Source organism: Eptatretus burgeri, chromosome 14 (assembly GCF_056783735.1).
Source record: "Eptatretus burgeri isolate ZD-2024b chromosome 14, Ebu_testis_v1, whole genome shotgun sequence".
NCBI lineage: Eukaryota > Metazoa > Chordata > Myxini > Myxiniformes > Myxinidae > Eptatretus > Eptatretus burgeri.
This window is the reverse complement of record NC_140974.1, coordinates 61,232,691-61,252,420: the sequence shown is the minus strand read 5'-3', so window position 1 is coordinate 61,252,420 and position 19,730 is coordinate 61,232,691. Positions and strand designations below refer to the sequence as shown.

Sequence of the window (19,730 nt, the reverse complement as noted above, 5' to 3'; positions counted from 1 at the left end):
ACGGGGCTTGAACTCAGGACCTTTTGGATCCCAAGCCGCTGCCCTAACCACTGCGCCAACACCAGGCTTTTTGAAGTTCAAAAAGCATGTACTGTATTAATTAATTTGTCCAAAACAGCAAAACTTGAATCGTTTCACCCAACAGTACTCAACGTCCTGCAAGGAATGATACAAAGAGCTGGGTTGAATGTTTCGCAATGTTTCATTAACCCTTTACCTGCATGAACATATACATTTTTTTTCTCTGATGGAAAAATCTCTGATATGATGACCTTTCTCTCTTTTCCTTCTTTTGTCATCATATTTTCAACAATGGGGGCATTACTTTCTTAATGGCGTTTTTGTTGCCTCCACTGACTTTGTGCTTCACAAACACATTATCTACGATATCCTTGTGGATGGTGGTTTCAGAGTCAGCCAAAACCGGTACAAATAAGATCCTGTCGGCAACAAGAGGCGGACTGTGTCAACGTGCACATCAAACACAAAAAGCCATCTGTGATGAACATCGCATTGAGGAATTGTATAATACACACCACCAAGTACAGCAGTCAGGTCAGGTCAGGTCAGGTCAGGTCAGGTCAGGTATGGGAGCATGCACCAGAGCAGCACGGCGCTGAGTCCACTTTCCGCCGGTACTCCAGGGGCCTCCATCTAGCCATCCCCAAGGCAGATGCCTGGCCCATCCCCATCTCCTTGAGATTCCGATCAACCTGCTGCAAGCACGAGGCACGTGGTCGGCCCACTGGCATCCTCCACTCAAGAGACTCCCTCGCTGACAGCATCTGATGAGGAGGATCAGTGTCAGGAAAATGAGCCACATGTCCATGCAGCTGCAGCTGATTCTCACGTACAATGCAGGCAACAAATCTCATTTGAGTCTCTCTCTCAGCAATTGCTCGCTGGACACAAAGTCCGACCAGCGATAGCCAAGGATTCTCCGAAGAGACCTCGTACGAAAAGAATTAAGTCTCCGTCTCAGATCCCTGGTCATAATCCAAGTCTCACATCCATATGGCAAGACTGGAAGTACCAAGGACCTGAAGACTCGGACTTTCGTCCTCCCGCACAGGTACCGGCAGCGCCACACCCCATGATCCAGTGAATCCATGACTCCCCAGGCCCGTCCCAGATGTCTATTGACCTCTGACTCACAGCCAACAGAGACATGAATATCACTGTCAAGGAAAGTGAATCTCTCCACGAGCTCAACATCCACAAACTGATACAGACAGGACAGCAGCATCCAAGATGTCATTGAAAGGCTGGATCATAGTTTTGACCCAGGAAACCCGTAATCCCAGCGGCTCCAACTCCTCATTCAGCACCTCGAGGGCCCTCAAAAGGATATCTAAAGTCTCTGAAAAGATGACTGCATCATCTACGAGATAAAGGTCTGAGATCTTGACATTGCCAAACGATGCACCGCAGCTTGATCTCTCTGACATCCTCCACAGAATCCAGTCCATACAAGTGCTGAAAAGTGTGGGGGCCAGTACACACCCCTGACGAACTCCAGTAACAACAGGAAATAAGTCAGAGATGGTACCACCACACTTCACAGCACTCTCAGTACCAGAGTACAGTTCAGAACATCAGATCGATCAGTTTTGGTGGCACCCCACGAAGACCAAGAATCCTCCAGAGGACATCCCGATTCACTGAATCGAACGCTTTACAGAGATCAACATAGGCTGCAAGCAGCCCCTGCCGAAACTCTCGCCTGCGTTCGGTGAGGACACGAAGAGCAAGGATGCGGTCAATCGTTGACCTCTTTGGTGTAAAGCCTGACTGCTCTGGACACTGGTGCTCAAGCAGATGGTGGCGAACCCCATCAAGAATGATCCGAGCAAAGACCTTGCCTGGCACTGAGAACGGCGTCACCCCTCGGTAGTTGTTGCAGTCTTGGCGAACACCCTTCCCTTTCCAGAGAGGAACAACAAGGCCCCCCCTTCCAATCAGTTGGGATGATGCCTGTGTTCCAGGCAGAGCACAAAACTGCATGCAACGACACGAGTGCAGCATTTCCACCAGCCTTGAGAAGTTCAGCATGGATGCCACAGATCCCTGGAGCTTTACCCCATTTTAACCGGTCAACCGCAGCCCGTGTTTCCACAAAACGAAGGTGGTTCACTGTTATTTGGAGAGTCAGCTACATTGATTGTAACACCCCTGACGTCCAACTCGACAGCTGGGGGATCAGCCTGGTACAACCGCTCAAGGTACCCGGCCCAGCGGGCCTTCACTTCAGACTCCTCTGTTAAGAGCCTACCACTCTCTGCTTTAACTGCAGTACACCAAGGGATGGGCTTGGATGAATGCAATGCGCGAATTCCCCTGTAAGCGGGACGAGAATCACCTGTCCACAGGTGATGCTCGACCCCCTCACAGATTCCTCACCCATAGGCCTCCTTGTCCACCATTATTGCACGTACAGTTTTACGCCTCAGCTCCATAAGCAGCTCAACTCTGCCATTCAGCCTGGCCCTGCGACTCTGGTGAATGGTATCCAGTGTCCCTTGAGACACAAAATTCTTCTTTGCCCTGCGGTGAGTTCCAAGACATCCACCGGCAACATCAAGGACGGTGGTCTTCAAGGCACTCCACAACTCTTCAGGATCTCCAAAAGCACCCAGACCCCCAAGTGTCCACTCAGCCTGTTCGCAAACTCCTCAGCTACCCTCTCATCCTTGAGCTTGCCAACCTCCAGCCTAGGCTGGGATGGTACCATTCTCCTGGATTTAAGGTGCAACTTGAGAGTTGCTGCAGTGCTTATCAGTAATCCAATAACCATTCAAAATCAGAAGAAAGATCCAACAACCATCCCTCAACATGATGTCCAAATTGCTCAAAACATGTGTTTGCAGCAACGTGAGCATGATGAGATGCATCTCCATTAATTTCTGGTGACTGTGGGGCCCTCCTACTCCAGATTTTCTTTTCAACTCCATTTTTTGATCCTCTCATAACAGTACAAGAGACATCAGCATGGACATGAGATTTTCCAAAGGTACATTACACTGGTCTGCGTCATTTCGGAGGTCTAGGTTTTCTCAACGGTTCTTATTTTTTTGCATGCTGAACTTAGAAATGCATCTCATTTCGCTCAATCAGGTCAAGTTTTTATGCTATCTCAATTTTAAGGGGAAAAAAAATCAAATTTTTTGTTTTTTTAATTAGCATTTTTTTAAAATTCAAAATCAGACTTACATTGACAGAAAATGTACAAACTATATATAAAATGATGCACACACATATATGACATGTCATGTTTTTGTCTGCAACAATCTGATCTGTTCACTGGATTAGCTCTTCCACAAGTCTCGACTATGTATATTAAAAAAGAAAATATATACCGATGTATCTATGTATCTATATATCTATATATCTATATATCTATATATCTATATATCTATATATCTATATATCTATGTATCTATGTATCTATGTATCTATGTATCTATGTATCTATGTATCTGTATCGATATATATATATATATATATATATATATATATATATATATATATATATGTATATATATATATATTGCATTTGGCCCAATCAACAGTGAAGAATCTCTTTAGATTTTGGTGAAGATCTGTATCTGGATGTGAAATTTTTAATCAATTCATCCTTTTCACACAACCACCCTGTCCACCAACTTTTGTCCAAATCTGTCCATAACTTTTTGAGATATCCTGTTCACAGACAGACAGACAGTGACAAACAGACAGGGCTGAGAACATAACCTCAATCCACCTTCGGTGGCAGAGGTAATAGGTTTTGGCACTTGTGAAAATGCCAGATAACTTTCTGCAGTGAAAGCCATAACCATCGCGTCTGCATTTTGCAGTCATATAAAGAACCTTCAACGTCAATCAATGATAGATTGTGTTGTGAGGAACATTTGTTGAACGTCCAATTGCAGCAGATTGTTTGTACAAGTCAAAGAGTTTTTGCTGACCTAAAACACGAAGAAACTACAACGGCACTCGGGAGAGGGCATACCTGCGTCACGCAATGCCTGATCCAGCGGAACATATTGAGCCCAATAACTTTTTGAAATATCATGCCAAATATCTTTTTTAGCCCCATCTCTCAATTTCAAAGAATCACTTTAAAAATTAAATAATTTTCGGATCTGGATCTGGATTTGGTTGTTCACCAAAATCGAATCAATTCATCCTTGTCACACACCAACATGTCCACCAAGTTTCGTCCGAATCCATCCAAAACTTTTTGAGATATTGTGCTATATATCGTTTTTGGCCCGATCTCACAATGGTGAAGAATCACTAAATAAAAAATAAAAAATAAAAATAAAAAACTTTAGTAGCTGAATCCAGATTTGGTTCTTCAGCAAAATCTAATCAATTCATCCTCGTCACACACCCAACCTGTCCACAAAATTGCATCTGAATCAGTCCACAACTTTTTGAGATATCCTGCACACAAACAAACAGACAAACAGACTGAAAGGGGTGAAAACATAACCTCCTTCACTTTTGGTGGAGGATGTAAAAAAAATCCACCAAATAACAAAATGTGCACTGATACAATTTAATGAGATGGGAGCCACGTGGGCCAGCATGCCGATTCCTGCATGCCATGACCTCGCTCGTGTTCACACACAAGGGAACACACGTACTGGACATCCTTAATATAACTAACCGCTAAATCACACAAAGCCCGTCCACACGCAGGCAATACAGAGGACTACTTACCCCTAAACACGCAATTAACACATGTGAAGTGCTGCTACCTTAAACCAAACACAAATGTTACCGAGGGGCTTATTCTCTCTATTACAAGTCCACCCACATATAAATGTAACAACACATACCTGATCGAGCGTAATTGGTCTTTTGTATCTGGAGAAGTTCCTTGTGTTTAGAGCAGCTCATGTGGTCTTCAATCGTGGCTGGAAAACGTTTCCCGTCGTCCATTTCTTTTGCACACACTTTGCAATGAGCACAACCGGCCTTTGATATTTTAAGACTAGACAGTGCTGTTTTGTCAACTTCCTTTGTGAAGCCAATTCCATTGCCACAACGTTTTCAATTCCTGCAACAATTTTTGTCATGTTTGTTTTCCTATCGACTGCACTTTTTATTGCCACCATGCTTTGCAGCGATGTCACCTCAGTGCGCCTGCATATTCTATTCGGCACACTTCCGTTTTCAATGTTAAAATCCAGAAAACGCAAGACCATTCTCGCGAGTATGAAATTGTTTTAAAAACGATTTGTAAAACTTCTATGCAAGTATCTATATATTACTAAAACTCTTATCTTGTCTGTATGTATGTATGTTCCCAAAATACAGCCAAAACGGTACACGATAGCGCAAAAAATTTCAGCCAACCTTACTCACCATTCTCCTGCAGTGTGCAGTATCAAGTTTCGTTCAAATCGGGCAACGAAAAAATTATTTTAAAAATCAATTCCCGATTCAGTGAAGTACTCTTCGGGAGAATTTGATCAATGCAAACAACCACAGCGGTATAGTTCGCTGGAGCTATGTTTTTTTTTTAATCAACCGCTGTCACAACGGGAACCAAATGGGTTCACGGGTCGTCTAGTATTTATTAAAAATGGGGGGGGGGGTGGGAATACCCCAGGGCACACACCTGGTCGAATGATGATACTGAGGAGGAAGTCAACGTCAGACGGAATCAGCAAAATGTACCAATGAACCAATATTATAGCAAACACCTATTTTGGGGGGCAGCCCCGCTGTAAACCCCCTTAAAACCCAATTTTTTAATGTCATGAACAAACTTTGGTACTTCATGGATGATGAAGATTGTTGTCAAGTTTCATCTAAATTATGTTTCTGATGTTGGAGAAGAAAGCAAATACATATTTTTTGGGGGGGGGGGGCAGCCCTTGTAGATCCACTAAGGAACTGATTTTTTTTTAATTCAGTGAACAAACTTTGGTACATACTAGGTGATGGAGGTTGTGGTCAAGTTTCATTGAAAGTGTGTGTGGTTTCGGAGAAGAAGTTGCAAGTGTTCGTGGACGGATGGACGGATACACCATCCAATAAACTCCCCGGAACTACATTCCTGGTGAGCTAAACATATTAAAATAATAAAAAAAAAACAAGAAGTAATGTTTTTGTGAGCAATGTAATTTCCCAAATTGCGATTTTCCGTGTTTCCGAGGACATTTAACATCGATTAAGGGGCTGTCACACCTTGACGTTTTAGCTAGCGTATGACAAGGTATCAAAATGTATGTAAAACATTGGCGTACGCTGAACTATTGATGGTTTTTTAAAGTTTTGGGCATATAATAACGTGTTGGACGTATGCATAACGTATGAGTAACGTACACAGAACGTTTCAATCACATATAGATAACTTATACCAACGAATGCTCAGCTTGTTGTCGGCGTTCACAACCCATGCCCAACGATAGTCCAACTTATGCAAAGCGCGCGGCAGCGTATCGCCGACGATCAGGAGGCGTAGGCTATTCATAGGCTGCGGCTCGACGATTCAAATCATAGCCACACTAGACATCGAAGTGTGAAGCCGCTGTCGCACCTTGACGTTTTCGCCAGCGTTTGCCGACGTATGAAAAATTTGCCGAACCAAGCTGGCACACGTCGAATACGTTATGGGTAAGTTTTGTATACGTTAAGAGCACGCTGGCATATGTCGTAGTACGCTGGCATACGTCGTAGTACACCGAGTACGTCGATAAATTTTCAGCATGTTGAAAATTTCTCGACGTACTCGGCGTATGACACACGTTCCGCATATGCTGGCCATAAGTTGTAGGCACGTTACGCGATCGTTGACACACGTTGAGGTAATGTATAGCATCAGTGTTCCAGACTCCATGGTTTTTTTTTTTCTTCGGTATGACGGTGATGTTGACACTTCGATTTATAGTGCGGTTATGATTTATATCGTTGAGCGGCAGCCTATTAATTATATTATATTATAACCGCACTAGAAATCGAAGTGTCAACATCACCGTCATACCGAAAAAGAAAAAAAAAAACCAGGGAGTCTGGAACACTGATGCTAACCATTACCTCGACGTGTTTCAACGATCGCGTAACGTGCCTACAACAAGTTACTCATAAGTGAGAAATAAGTTTCAGGTACGCTTAACATTACCTCGACGTGTTTTGACTTATGAGTAACTTACAAGTAACGTGTGTCGACGTGTGTCAACGATCGCGTAACGTGCCTACAACTTATGCCCAGCGTTATGCGGAACGTGTGAGTCATACGTCGAAAAATTTCAAGCATGGAAAATTTGTCTAACAGCTCGGCGTACTACAACGTATGCCAGCGTGCTACGACGTATGTCAGCGTGCTCTTAACGTATACAAAACTTACCCATAACGTATTCGACGTGTGCCAGCGTTTTAGCCAAATTTTGCATGCGTCGGCATACGCTGGCTAAATCGTCAAGGTGTGACAGCGCCTTTACAAACAGCAGTTGTTTTCTCATTTTCAAATGGACCCCAATGGTCGTCAAACCCAGACGAGACATCTCAACGGTGAACAAGCTATCAACTAAGCCATCTTTGCCATTACCAAAGTTAGTTAAGGGAGGAAAAAAAAAACACGAGGGTGCAGCGTAGAGAGAAGGAAGAAGAACAATACGACTAGAAATGATCAAGGACAACAACACACTCAAGAAAATAATAGTAACCTTGTAGTTCAGCATCAGTTTTGGACAGTTTTGTCTTAAAGACTCATCAGCAAGACACGCAGGGCTTTCCATCTGGCTGTTATATTGCTTGGCAAGACATAACTGAAAGGTACTTTGAGTAAATGGCTTATTTACACATCCCAACATGCCATCACTAAGTCAGACTTGATTCATCAAGAAAGGAAGAAGAGAGAGATTGGGACCATACTCTGTGCAGAGCGTTGGTGCTGCTGAAACAGTCTCCTTGGCTATTGGGCACAATCCTGGACGGGTCGCCACTCCGACACAGTATACCAGCAAGCTGGCACTCATTTTGCCGACTTTGGGAGGATGACAGGCCGAGTTAACCCCACCTGGTATTAATTCAATGGCTGAGCGGGATTTGAACTCAGGACCCGGGGATCCAAAGCCCGCCACCCTAACCATTAAGCCAACACCAGGCATACATTAACCAAGAAAGGAAGAACGAAGTAAGCGAATGGAGGATTAAAGCAATGGAAGAGGAGGAAGAGGGTCAGAAAGAGGTGCGGGAGGGTTGGAGAAGGGAAAATGTGATGTGCAGTATAGTCTGTTTTTGAAAGATTTTACGCACAAAATTGTCAAAAACAATCGTAGCTCAAACTCAAAAACACAATGGAAGCAAGTGTATGCATTCGAGAAGTAAAGATTGTCCATCATATATTTTGTCTCAAATCACCTGATGCAGGACCTGACGTAATCGCCCATCAATTATTTCTTCCTCAATGAGCCCCAGGGTAGCAGGCCTTTGAACAGCCGGCAAGACGAGCTCAGCAAAAAGGAGGACACCACACACCACTTCGGCCGCTTCAGGTCCCAGCAATTTTTCTCCGGTCTCACAGCTCCCCTGCAGCACTCCATGTACCCGGCGGAACAAAGCAGCGAGACCTGGTGGGAAACTCGAAGCTGCTGTGTGCAGGGATTCCAAGATCGCACTGGCATACTCTGCAATACGAACTGCAGTTTCATCGTCTGTGCCTTCTCCACCTTGTGGTCCCTCGAGGTCAATCTCACAAGTCACCAATGCCATCAAGGGCTCATGGAGCACCACGGCTAGGTACAGTCGAACCGCGGGCAATCCGTTCACAAACTTGCGAAAGAGTTGACAGAACACCGAGGGATTGTGGTTTTCACTTTCACTCGTGTCATCCAGTTGGATTTCGAGCAAACGGCATGCGACTCTTAAAGCCATCGCTTCCCTATCCGAATGCTCTCCCTCGAATGTTGCCATCTTTTCACTTGCTATTTCTGGCGAGCAACTCTTGTCCAAGCAAGTCCTTCCACTTGGCATTTTGTGGATACCCATTGCCCGAGAAAATTCCTCATCAAACAACGTACCAAGAACAAGAAGCAAACCTTCTTCATCAGAATCTACTAGGCCAGAACCAAACACCCCGGCATAGATAGCTTCTATGTGGTCATCGCAGGCTTCCTTTGGGGTTGCCGTGGATAACTGACCTCCTGCAGCTAAGCAAACGGCAATGAGCCCCGGTCTGGATCGTAGGCCCGAGAGAAGGTTTCCATAAGCCGACATGTACGCCGGTAGTTTGCGATGGATGTCCACAAAATGGGGAGGTGGTGGAGGAGGTGGAAAACGGCAGGATCCTGGGGACAGGTTACTGAGGGCACAAATAAAAAAATGGAAGCGGTTAGTCAGTACATTTTTGAGCTGAAGACATCATCTGCGCAATGATGAAAATCAGTCTCTTTAGCATTAAATCTACTTGTAGTCGAACAACAAATACAACACATGCGAGGGGAAATTAAAAAAAAAAAAAGCAAACAATGTCATTTGCTTTGTGTGGGAGTTTTGCCAAGAAAACGCAACCTCACAAGTCTCGTTGTCCCAAGTTAACTTCAGCCCACATACGGAGCTTACCGACAAGCTGCAATCAAGACAATGGACGAAATCAACAGGACATTGATCAGGGTATGCGAGCCACCATGGCTGGAAAGGAGAAGCTGACGTTTCACATGTTAACCCTTCGTCGTAGCGAAAGACGGTCAACGCCCGAAACATTCCACGGCAGGTATAGCACGCCTCGATCAACGTCGTGTATATTTCAACCATCGTTCTACCTATCCACCGATGCAGATCGGCCTTCACAAAGAATGACGAGCTCTTCGTTCCGTTACCAAAACATCTTTATCAAGGTGAGATTCCAAGAAAAAAAAAAGCCTAAACAAGTACAAACCATGATTGTATACAAGCAGGGCGATTCGATGTGTGTGCCGCCCCTTGGATGGACGTTAAAGATCCCACGGTGTCACCCGTGAAGAGTAGGCGAGCTATCGTCGGGCACCATGAACAAATTCCAAATTCCTGCTCTGCCTTCCTGTGTTGGAGTGGCGACCCGCCCGGGATTGTAACCGCAGCAAGAAAACTGCTTCGACAGAATCGGCCCTCTGAAAAAGAGCATGGAACGGCGACGGGTAAAGATGACTCGAGGTTGTACAGCCAGGTACGTGTTTGATATCATACGTTTGATTTGTTCGACAAACCTTATTGCTGATCGTCCGTTCCACCGCGTCCTGACATGGACTGGACATTTGTTCATGACCAAGCTCGCGATCCTTCGTCGTATTTAGAAACTTGTGCACGTATCTCTTAATTATATACTCCGGGTAACCGTTCTCACCGAGCATATTCATGATTTTTCTCCATTTCAGCAGGAAGATGACAAGGTGAGCAAATCCTCCGAGCCCTGTTCGCCAGGATCTTGATCGAGGCAGTTTTGTATCTCGTGGAGCTGTCGGAATCCCAACGAGTAAACTGCCCAGTGAAGGGAGGCATTTGCAGAAGCAATTTGTGCTGCAACACCGACAAGTGCGGACGACATAATCGCCTCGTTTGATATTGAAAGCTTGTTCACACAAATGTCCCACTGACGGAGACTATTGATATATGGCACACATCTGCTAAATCACAGTGATCTGGAACAACCGCAGATCTCTGAACAAGTGTTTGTGGAGTTGATGAACGCAGCAACAAGTCAGGATGAATTTCGCTTCACCAAACATTATGGATGTCCAAACTGATAGTGTGGCCACAGGTTCTCCATTAGGCCCAGTTGTTGCGAATATCTTTGTGGGTTTTCACGATATGCGGAAACTTACTGGTCGGCAAGGTGTGGATTCTTCCGTCGTACACTACCGGTATGTTGATGATATTTTTGCTTTGTTTGAGACTCGGATGACGTGCGATAACTTCTTGATACGGCTGAACACTCCCCATCCAGCGCTGAAGTTTACCTGCCAGCTGGACTCTTCAAACACTTTCCCATTTTTGGGCGTTTTGGTTGAAAGATCTGCGCGTGGTTTCACTACATCCATCGACCGGAGGCCTACCTTCACTGGGCAGTTGTCTCGTTCGGGTTCCTACAGCTCCACGACATACATGGATTGCCTCGATCAAGATCCTTGTGAACAGGGCTCGGAGGATTTGCTCACCTTGTCATCTTCCTGCTGAAATGGAGAAAAAATCATGAATATGCTCGGTGAGAACGGTTACCCGGAGTATATAATTAAGAGATATGTGCACAAGTTTCTAAATACGACGAAGGATCGCGAGCTTGGTCTCGACAAATGTCCAGTCGAAGCCAGGATGCCGTGGAATGGACGATCATCAAGAAGGTTTGGAGAACGAATCAAACATACGATATCAAACACGTACCTGGCTGTACAACCTCGAGTTATCTTTACCTGTCGCCGTTTGCTTACATCAGTCAACAAGGATGTTTTGCCCACCTCACAAATCAGCAATGTTATCGATGAGTTTCAGTGCCGATGTGAAGCTCGGTAAGTGGGCCGCACAACCCGAAGGTCGGCTGATCGTATCAAGCAGCAAGTCCCTCCGGCGATTCGAGAAAAGGACTTGAGAGTTAGGACACAACCAGTGGGAGCATGTAGGAATCGTTCAAGGACCGTCGGCCATTTCTTGTTCTTCTGCCATTGCACGCCACTCCGTTGCCAACCCCGTATGTGCAGACCAGTACAATTCAGATATGCTTAAGAAACCGAGTCGAGCTCGGAGTGTTTCACATCTACGTATGTTGGAATCAACCTTCATCCTTTCCATGGACCCTGTGTTATGTTGTCAAAAGGAATTTGTACATGCTCTCATCGTCTTTAAACATGGAAACATCAAAGCTGTTGCTCCGACCACCGTCCAAGGTATGTACCGCATTGAAACGGTGAGTCATCGGCGTTGGAGGCATCGCGTTGCATATATCTATATCTCTATATCTCTCTATATCTCTCTATATCTCTATCTCTATCTCTATCTCTATCTCTATCTCTATCTCTATCTCTATCTCTATCTCTATCTCTATCTCTATCTCTATCTCTCTATCTCTCTATCTCTCTATCTCTCTATCTCTCTATCTCTCTATCTCTCTATCTCTATCTCTCTATCTCTCTATATCTCTATCTCTATATCTCTCTATATCTCTCTATATCTCTATCTCTATCTCTATCTCTATCTCTATCTCTATCTCTATCTCTATCTCTATCTCTATCTCTATCTCTATCTCTATCTCTATCTCTCTCTCTCTCTCTCTCTCTCTCTCTCTCTCTCCAAGGCGTTGGTGCGAATGTTGAGTCATCGCCCGGTACTCCACTCCAGCCAATCTGAGCCAGAGATACTGATGACTGTGGGCTAAACAATGGGGGCTCAGATTAACATCGATGTCATAACTGATAAACCAATCAGTGTTGATTTTACATAGACAAACCTATACATGCACGCTCTCTCACTTCATGGTTTCCTTGCTGTGATTCAACCTTGAGAAGTACAGCACGAAAAGGTTTGGTTACTATATATATGGTATACATACGAGTGGGGTGTGCTTACACATTGTATTGAAAGCAAAAACGAACTGTGGCTTCCCCATTGTCTCGAGTCGCTCACCTGCATTTTGAACTCGGGAACTTCAGTATCGCACCAACGTGCATTAATTATCATGTACTTTGGCTTTCGTTTCTCGCTCGAATATTCAGGAGATGATAATACATGATTATCACTGTAATCTCTTCTCTGAGCTGTAGTCTCTGAGCTGGACTTCAATCGAGACCCAGCTACAAACGATCATCCCGATGTTTGGCACGCAGGGTGAGGCATCAATAAGCGCACCGTCTATTGGAAGACGCACGCAACTTGGTGTCCTATTGACAAGCATTCGTTTGTGGATGTTGAAGATCTCACGATGTCCTTTGCGAAGACCGAGCGAGTCATCGCCGGCATCCTGAACAAATGACAAACTCCTGCTATAACTTACAGAGGCCACTGCATCAGCGGCGCAGCCGTGCTGTTATCGAGCAACGATGCGAAACCGCTGCCACATGCTGACGGCAAAGGAATAAGAAGATCAGTTTGCTTCGAAAGTTCACGAGATATTGTTGCACTGGAGAGTTATAAAAAACGATGCAAGACATACGTCGGTCGCAAATGAAAGAGAGTGAACACAAAATCACCAACAGTGGTCGTAGGACTTCATCATGCCTGAAAATTACATCATTTTTAGCCACCTCCATGACAAAACCACTGAAGTCTTCAACTACCAAAGGATATACATATATATATATATATATATATATATATATATATATATATATATATATATATATATATATATATATATATTACATATATGACAGGATCTGGCAATTTGCATGCGTTTTGCACCGTTCCAATCAAATTCCGAGCATTCCATCATTTATCAAGCAATGCACAGGTGATAGCATTCTTCATTGCCATTGCTATTGAGGTTTTGACCTTTAGAGAACAGGAGATTTGTTTAAACGGTCGAACCTCGGGATTCACAAGGACGGCAATGATGCAGGCCGACGTCCCCTTTCCGCTGCTGCAAAGTGGTTCGGCTCATGGAATGTCAAACTATTCCGTGCAACGATTGGCATCCGCTAAGTGTGGAAATGAAGAATCACGAGGAAACTGCAAAAGCCCCATTATCGCCTTCAGGGTCACCACAAATGACCAGCTATAAGAAAAGATTGAAAGAGTAAAGTTTGAGGTCCCATTTAGTAGACCTGCTATAGCTCCCCCCAAATGATCCCATGATGTTGTACTGATTGCCTCAGACGTCACCGTGGTCATCAATATCGGCAGCCACGAGGGTGGACGGCTGTACCGTTGAGTGATCAAGATTCAGTTTGTGCAATGACGATGGACGTCTAAATAGAATCTCGAAGGCCTGTTGGTGTTGGTCTACTCGATGTTACGATATCAAAAACAATTGGGAAGGAAGGTCAATCATGCATTCGGGTGGCAACAGCAATGGGAATGCACAGATGTTGTTGTTCGAATAGGTGAATGGATGGCTGAATCATTCATCGCCACAGTCTTGGTCCGGTTGCAAGACATTTGGCGAGTGCTACCAAGATAATGCTTCACATCATGCTGTCAGAATTATCAAAGATCATCACAAAGAGGAAGTAAGAAAAGTTATGGAATGGCTAGCAAGAAAGAACACACCTTAACTACAAGGGCACTCGGTCGAGCGCGTACCGCTACCACGCAATGCCTGATCCAACAGAACATACCGGACCCACTACATTTTAAACATATCGTGCTATATGTCGTTTTTTTTTGCCTCACCTCTCAAAGGTGATATGAAGAATCGCTTTTAAAAATTAAAGAAATTTCCGTATCCGGATATAGATTCGGATCTTCAACAAAATCAAATCACTTCGTCCTTGTCACACAGCCAACTTGTCGACCAAGTTTCGTCCGAATCAGTCCAAAAAACTGTTTGAGACATCGTGCTATATATCGTTTCTGGCCCGATCTCTCAATGGTGAAGAATCACTTTTAAAATTCTTGTCGTCGGATCCGGATCCGGATCTTCACCAAAACCTAATCAGTTTGTCCTCGTCACACACCCAACCTGCCCAATTTCATCCAAAACCATCCACAACTCTTGAGAGATCCTGCACACAGACAAACAAACAAACAAAAACACAGACAGGGGTGAAAACATCACCGCCTTCCACCTTTGGTGGCGGAGGTAACCAGAGCGCAGTCGATGGCCCGCCGTCGCAAATCCCCGCGCTTCCCACCGAAAGCAAGGTTGAAAGATTGCATAAAGTTACACCAAGAACGAACCAATGTCAAATTTTGAGTTAATTAAAATTTTTTTTACCATGTTGACCCCATGACCTTATGTCCCCACCCCTGGAACATGAACCGAAGGTCAAATCCCTCTAAAAAAAAAAAATCGTTGCATATTTCATGCATCCCCCAATGTTGATTGCATCTACCGGACAAAGTTTCATCACAAAAATTTTCCCATCATTACATTTTTCGGAAGTTGACATTTTGACCGCACCCAAGGGGCGAGGCCAAAAATGAAACTGCTCTTGCACCTTCGTGCATGTGGTGGAATTTCTGCACAACCGTTTAAGAGGATATAGCGTGACGGACAGACGCAGCCGATTACAATACATACCCCCCCCCATTAAAAAAGAAAAGAAAAAGTGTGGCGATAATTATATGGAGCATTTTATGATCTTCAAAGGTGTTGTGCTTTTCGATGTCCGAAAACCCTCCACGTGACGTCAGAGAACTTGGGAGTGACGGTGAATGAAGGATGGGACAGAGTATCCCACAAAACATCATCCAGTGCTTCATTTGATCCATGATGCTTCAACGGGCCAATTCCAGGGGATACCCAAAATCGATAATGGGACATTACATTATTAGATGACATCCTTTTTAATCTACTTCCAAAATACCCCGTCTCGCAACCAAAAATGCGCAGGCTATCGATACCGAAGAAACGCATGGAATTCAAAATCAATGAAAAAGAACGATTCAATTATCCCTTCTCATTCAAGTCATGAAAAGGTGTTTCCATGGAATACACAGCTGTGGTTGTGATTTTCCTTCAGAGATGGTTCGGCTGTGAAAGGCCGAAGACCCTATAATTGAGAGTATAATAACGTCCACGTAACAACAGAGTACAACTTGCGTGTTTTTGCAACCGAGTCATTTTTCTGATTCAAATTTATTTCCAATCTCCAAGGGATTGTAAATCTGCATGGGTCAGGGTTTCTTGCGGCGAAAATGCCATCACTTCGAGCCAAATGACATTACCTCTGCACACAAAACGGAATGCGAGCGAGCTGTAATAAGAGATGACAATTGGAGTCGAGTCTTGACATATTTGTTCGAACCGGATCCAGAGGGAAAGATTTTTCAGCGAGGAAACGAATAATGCCAAAGTAATCCCAGCTATAGCTCACCGTGGCTTTGATTCTGTCGGCGTGCACAGAATCCCGTCCTGTAAACGTGGTCAATTCATAATGCGAGAGAAATGCAAATACTTTCACTTGGCATTTCACTTGTGGCTTTCCCAACATTGTCAGTCAAGCAAGTGTTAAGAAGGGGAACCACCTTCGTTTTGGGGAATGTTGACCAAACTCGTCACGCAAATGTCAGATTGGAATCTAACCATGCAAAAGCGAAATTGGATTTTCAACAAAAACCCTGTTGGAGCAAAGCAGGATCTTTGCATGCGCAGGTGACGCAGCATGTGAGACAGAGAACAGCAAACACAACATGGAAAGATAAATAGATACAAATGAAACTAGAACGGCACTGGATCGAGCACATACTGTTGTGGAAATGGCCCTTCGTGTGTTATTAAATGTAGGATTAGCCCAGATCCCCCCTTAAATGCATGTTTAGCCAGGTTTTTCGGTAATTGGACGTTACATGTGTGCCGGGAGGTGTAGCCGGCTGTCCAGTGTTCATACAGTGGTGGTGTACCGGGAGGAGCCTTGCTTCTTTTTCCTTCCCCTCTCCGAACTAGCTCCGCCCAGCACTCTGAGAGTGTCGGTCGACGAGACGTGTCGGCAGCTGATTGGTGGCGGGCAGCTGCAATCTCGAGCGATGGACCAATCACGGGTCCCCAGGGGAGTGTCCAGAAGAGTGAGTGCCGAGAAGGCAAGGAGGTCAGTCTGCCTTCTGCTGGATGAGAGACTGCTGGAGTCGAGTCTGTGATCTGCTTCATGAGGAGTGACTTGATGGCTGTTCCTCCTCGGCGATGGACCCAGCATGCAGGTCGTCCCCAGGTTCATCCTGAATCCAACCACGGAGCCTCTGACTGTCTCTGCTCCCGGCACGGCTCGACACCTTTTTCATCCTGTCGATCCGCCTGCGGAGCCCAACACCCCGATTTGGCCTAGTCTGGTGAGCAGGCCAGGTCTGGATTTGTATGCTGGACCTTGTGAAAAGCCAGCTGGAACACACCGTGGATCTTTCGCTCTTGTGCCGTCGACCTTACGGGGGCTGAACGCACTGAGGCTGGTGCGTGAGCGGTGCGACAAAAGGACGACGCCGCCATCTTGCCACGCGGCGTGTTCGAGCTTGGGCGCTCGAATCCGTTGACATCGGCTTCTCACGAGCTGCATTCGTGCCTTTGACACTTTCCCCTCGTCCATGAGGCATCACCAAGTACTCTGTGTCTGGTCTGCATGTTGTCTGCATGTTGTCTAAGGCTTATCTCGCTAGGGTTCCCTTCGAAACCCGTAGCTCCCTAGGTAAGAGCGGGTTATAGATTAATTATAACGTTCGTGAATGTTTTGCTTGTGTCGTGTTCCCGACATGTCCCTAATAAATCTGGCTGATTCATATGAAAGTTGCCGCCTTGAGTTTATTCGTGCTGTGCTGAGGAACAATTCGCTCGATTTGTATTTAAAACCAAAATGGTTATGGACTGGCAGACTTCGCTCGATCTCTGACAAATCCAGTCTGTAACCGGGGTCTATTTCCCCAACTGGCAAGGTACAGGTGTACTTTGGTATCGTGATCCGAGGCACGTGACCTGAGACATGTGCCGAACCAGCCGGCGTTATAACCCCTGAGACGGTGGTGCTGTTAAGTGATGCCAAATCTTCAACACTGCTAGTCAGGAGTGGGGTGCGAATCCCTCCGTCGCCGATCCTCAACAATACTTCCGCGAGGATGAACAATTGACATTTTGTATCCCACGGAAAGGCCGGATCTGCAATCCGGACCTGAACCGAAATCTACTCGACCAATTCTTGTCACCTACCCAACCTGTCCACAAAGTTTTGTCCTGATCCGTCCGTAACATCTTGAGATATTATTTTTGGGCTGAGCTCTAAATTGTGAAGAATTACTTTATAAATAAAAAAAACAAATCCGGATCCGGATCCGGATCTTCACCAAACTCGAATCAATTCATCCTTGTCACCTATCCAACCTGTCCACCAAGTTTCGTCCCAATCCGTCTGTAACTTTTTGAGATACCCTGCTCACAGACAGACAGACAGACAGACAGACAGACAGACAGACAGGGGTGAATACATAACATCCGTCCACCTTCGGTGAGGGAGGTACAAATGGTTTGAAGGGAAATAAATATTTTCCACTGCTCTGTGAGCAATGCAAAAAGAGCACGTATCGCCCTGAAAAAAAATAACAACAAAAGCAAACAGATGAAAGTGAATGAGTTGTGGAAGACTTGTGGAGTGGCACGTCCGAGGGAAAGGAAGAGTGAACTTTCTGAGATACGAATCATACTTTCAAAGTGTTTCCCTGCTCATTCGGGGCTTGGCGCCTCGATTCCAGCCTGGATGACATCTCGAGTGGGAAACGAGCAATAATATAGACATCCGGTATTCCTGAGAGTTGGACTGACAAGGGAACAAAAGTTCAAGGAGTTTCACTGCCGGCTGATCACGGCCGACACCAGGTGTCGGTGAAACTTTCAAGACTTGGTGGTTGTAATGACTGCGGCAAGTGGGAAACATGAGGTCATGGTGTTGATGTAATAAATAAATAAATAAACATCCAAAATGGTGTTTCGGTGCTCACCTCGGAGCGTCCAAATTATGTTGCCTACTTTGACACAAATCGAAACATTCCTTCGTTTTGGTAATCGATGACGTCATCGCTGACAGATGTATCTCTAGAGGAGCATTCATCATTAACTGAGGGTCGCATTGAGCTCATTTCACTTGTCGAAACGCTTTATGCACTGCAACAACGTGAACTGCACGAAAAATGGGGTCACATTGCCATCCAATGTCACCCCTGATATATTTTTTTTGTAACTCGTCACATGTCACAGACTTGGGGTATACTTTGTTACATTGTTACTTATATCCGGATCCGGGAAAGAAAAAGTTACGAATAACATCATCACGAGTTACAGAGCTATTGATTTAACCATACACTATCCTGCCCAAAAGCCATGGTCAGTGCGAGCCCATTATACTGTATACGTGCTCGGGTCTCGATGTGCCCCGATCACAGCTTGGACTGTCACTCCAACATCTGTAATATGCCTTCATCACGACAGCTCTCAAGTCTGTTACGAGTGCAGTCTGCAGTGTTGTGCCGATGCCTCGTGGAAATCGTCATCGAGCCGGTGAGACTGCATCTGGTAGTACATTCCGCGGCTACTCTGTCGTCAAAATGCAGACGTAGTCCTTGATCCAAACTGGCAGGCAACTTCAATGCGTATTCCAAGATGCATGCAGCTGCAGCCAATAAGTGGGATTATTGGCTTCGACCGCCATTGAGGATGAGAAACACGACCGGCATCGGGTTGGAGATGGGATTGTCCGAGATTCCGTGCACCGAATGCCCACTTTATCTCCAACATTTTGTGGTCGTCGTCGTCATCGAGTCCATACCTGGTGCTCCCACACGTCTCACAGTCCACCCTACCGTCGCTCTTGAACAATCTTTTCCTGAACTCGTCACTTTGGAAAAAATCCGTTTCTGCATTTCAAGGCACCAGGATACCAATTTGTTACGCCATATCACGTGACCTCGTGTATTTCACCAAAATCATGGAAGGTTGATGTACAGCTGCTCTTCTGTGGGATTCGAACAAATGCAAGGCTCGACAAACTGTATCGGTGCTCACCCGAAATCCCAATAATACCTCAACCTCCTCCCTCCCGTCACAGAGGTTTCAAGGGACAAATAAATCACACATTTCACGGAACGATCCATTGCATGGTTCTATTCCCCCACAAAAC

At 45.1% G+C, this 19,730-nt stretch overlaps 1 protein-coding gene across 1 annotated transcript in view; it reads right to left on the bottom strand.

The window, feature by feature from the left end:
* Nucleotides 1–19,730, bottom strand: part of LOC147013364 (GTPase-activating protein and VPS9 domain-containing protein 1-like) — a 129,248-nt gene that overhangs the window by 67,647 nt on the left and 41,871 nt on the right. Inside the window, exon 3 of the mRNA XM_085855127.1 lies at nucleotides 8,377–9,316. Coding sequence (XP_085711253.1) covers nucleotides 8,377–9,316 — 940 coding nt within the window. The remainder of the gene's footprint in view (nucleotides 1–8,376; nucleotides 9,317–19,730) is intronic.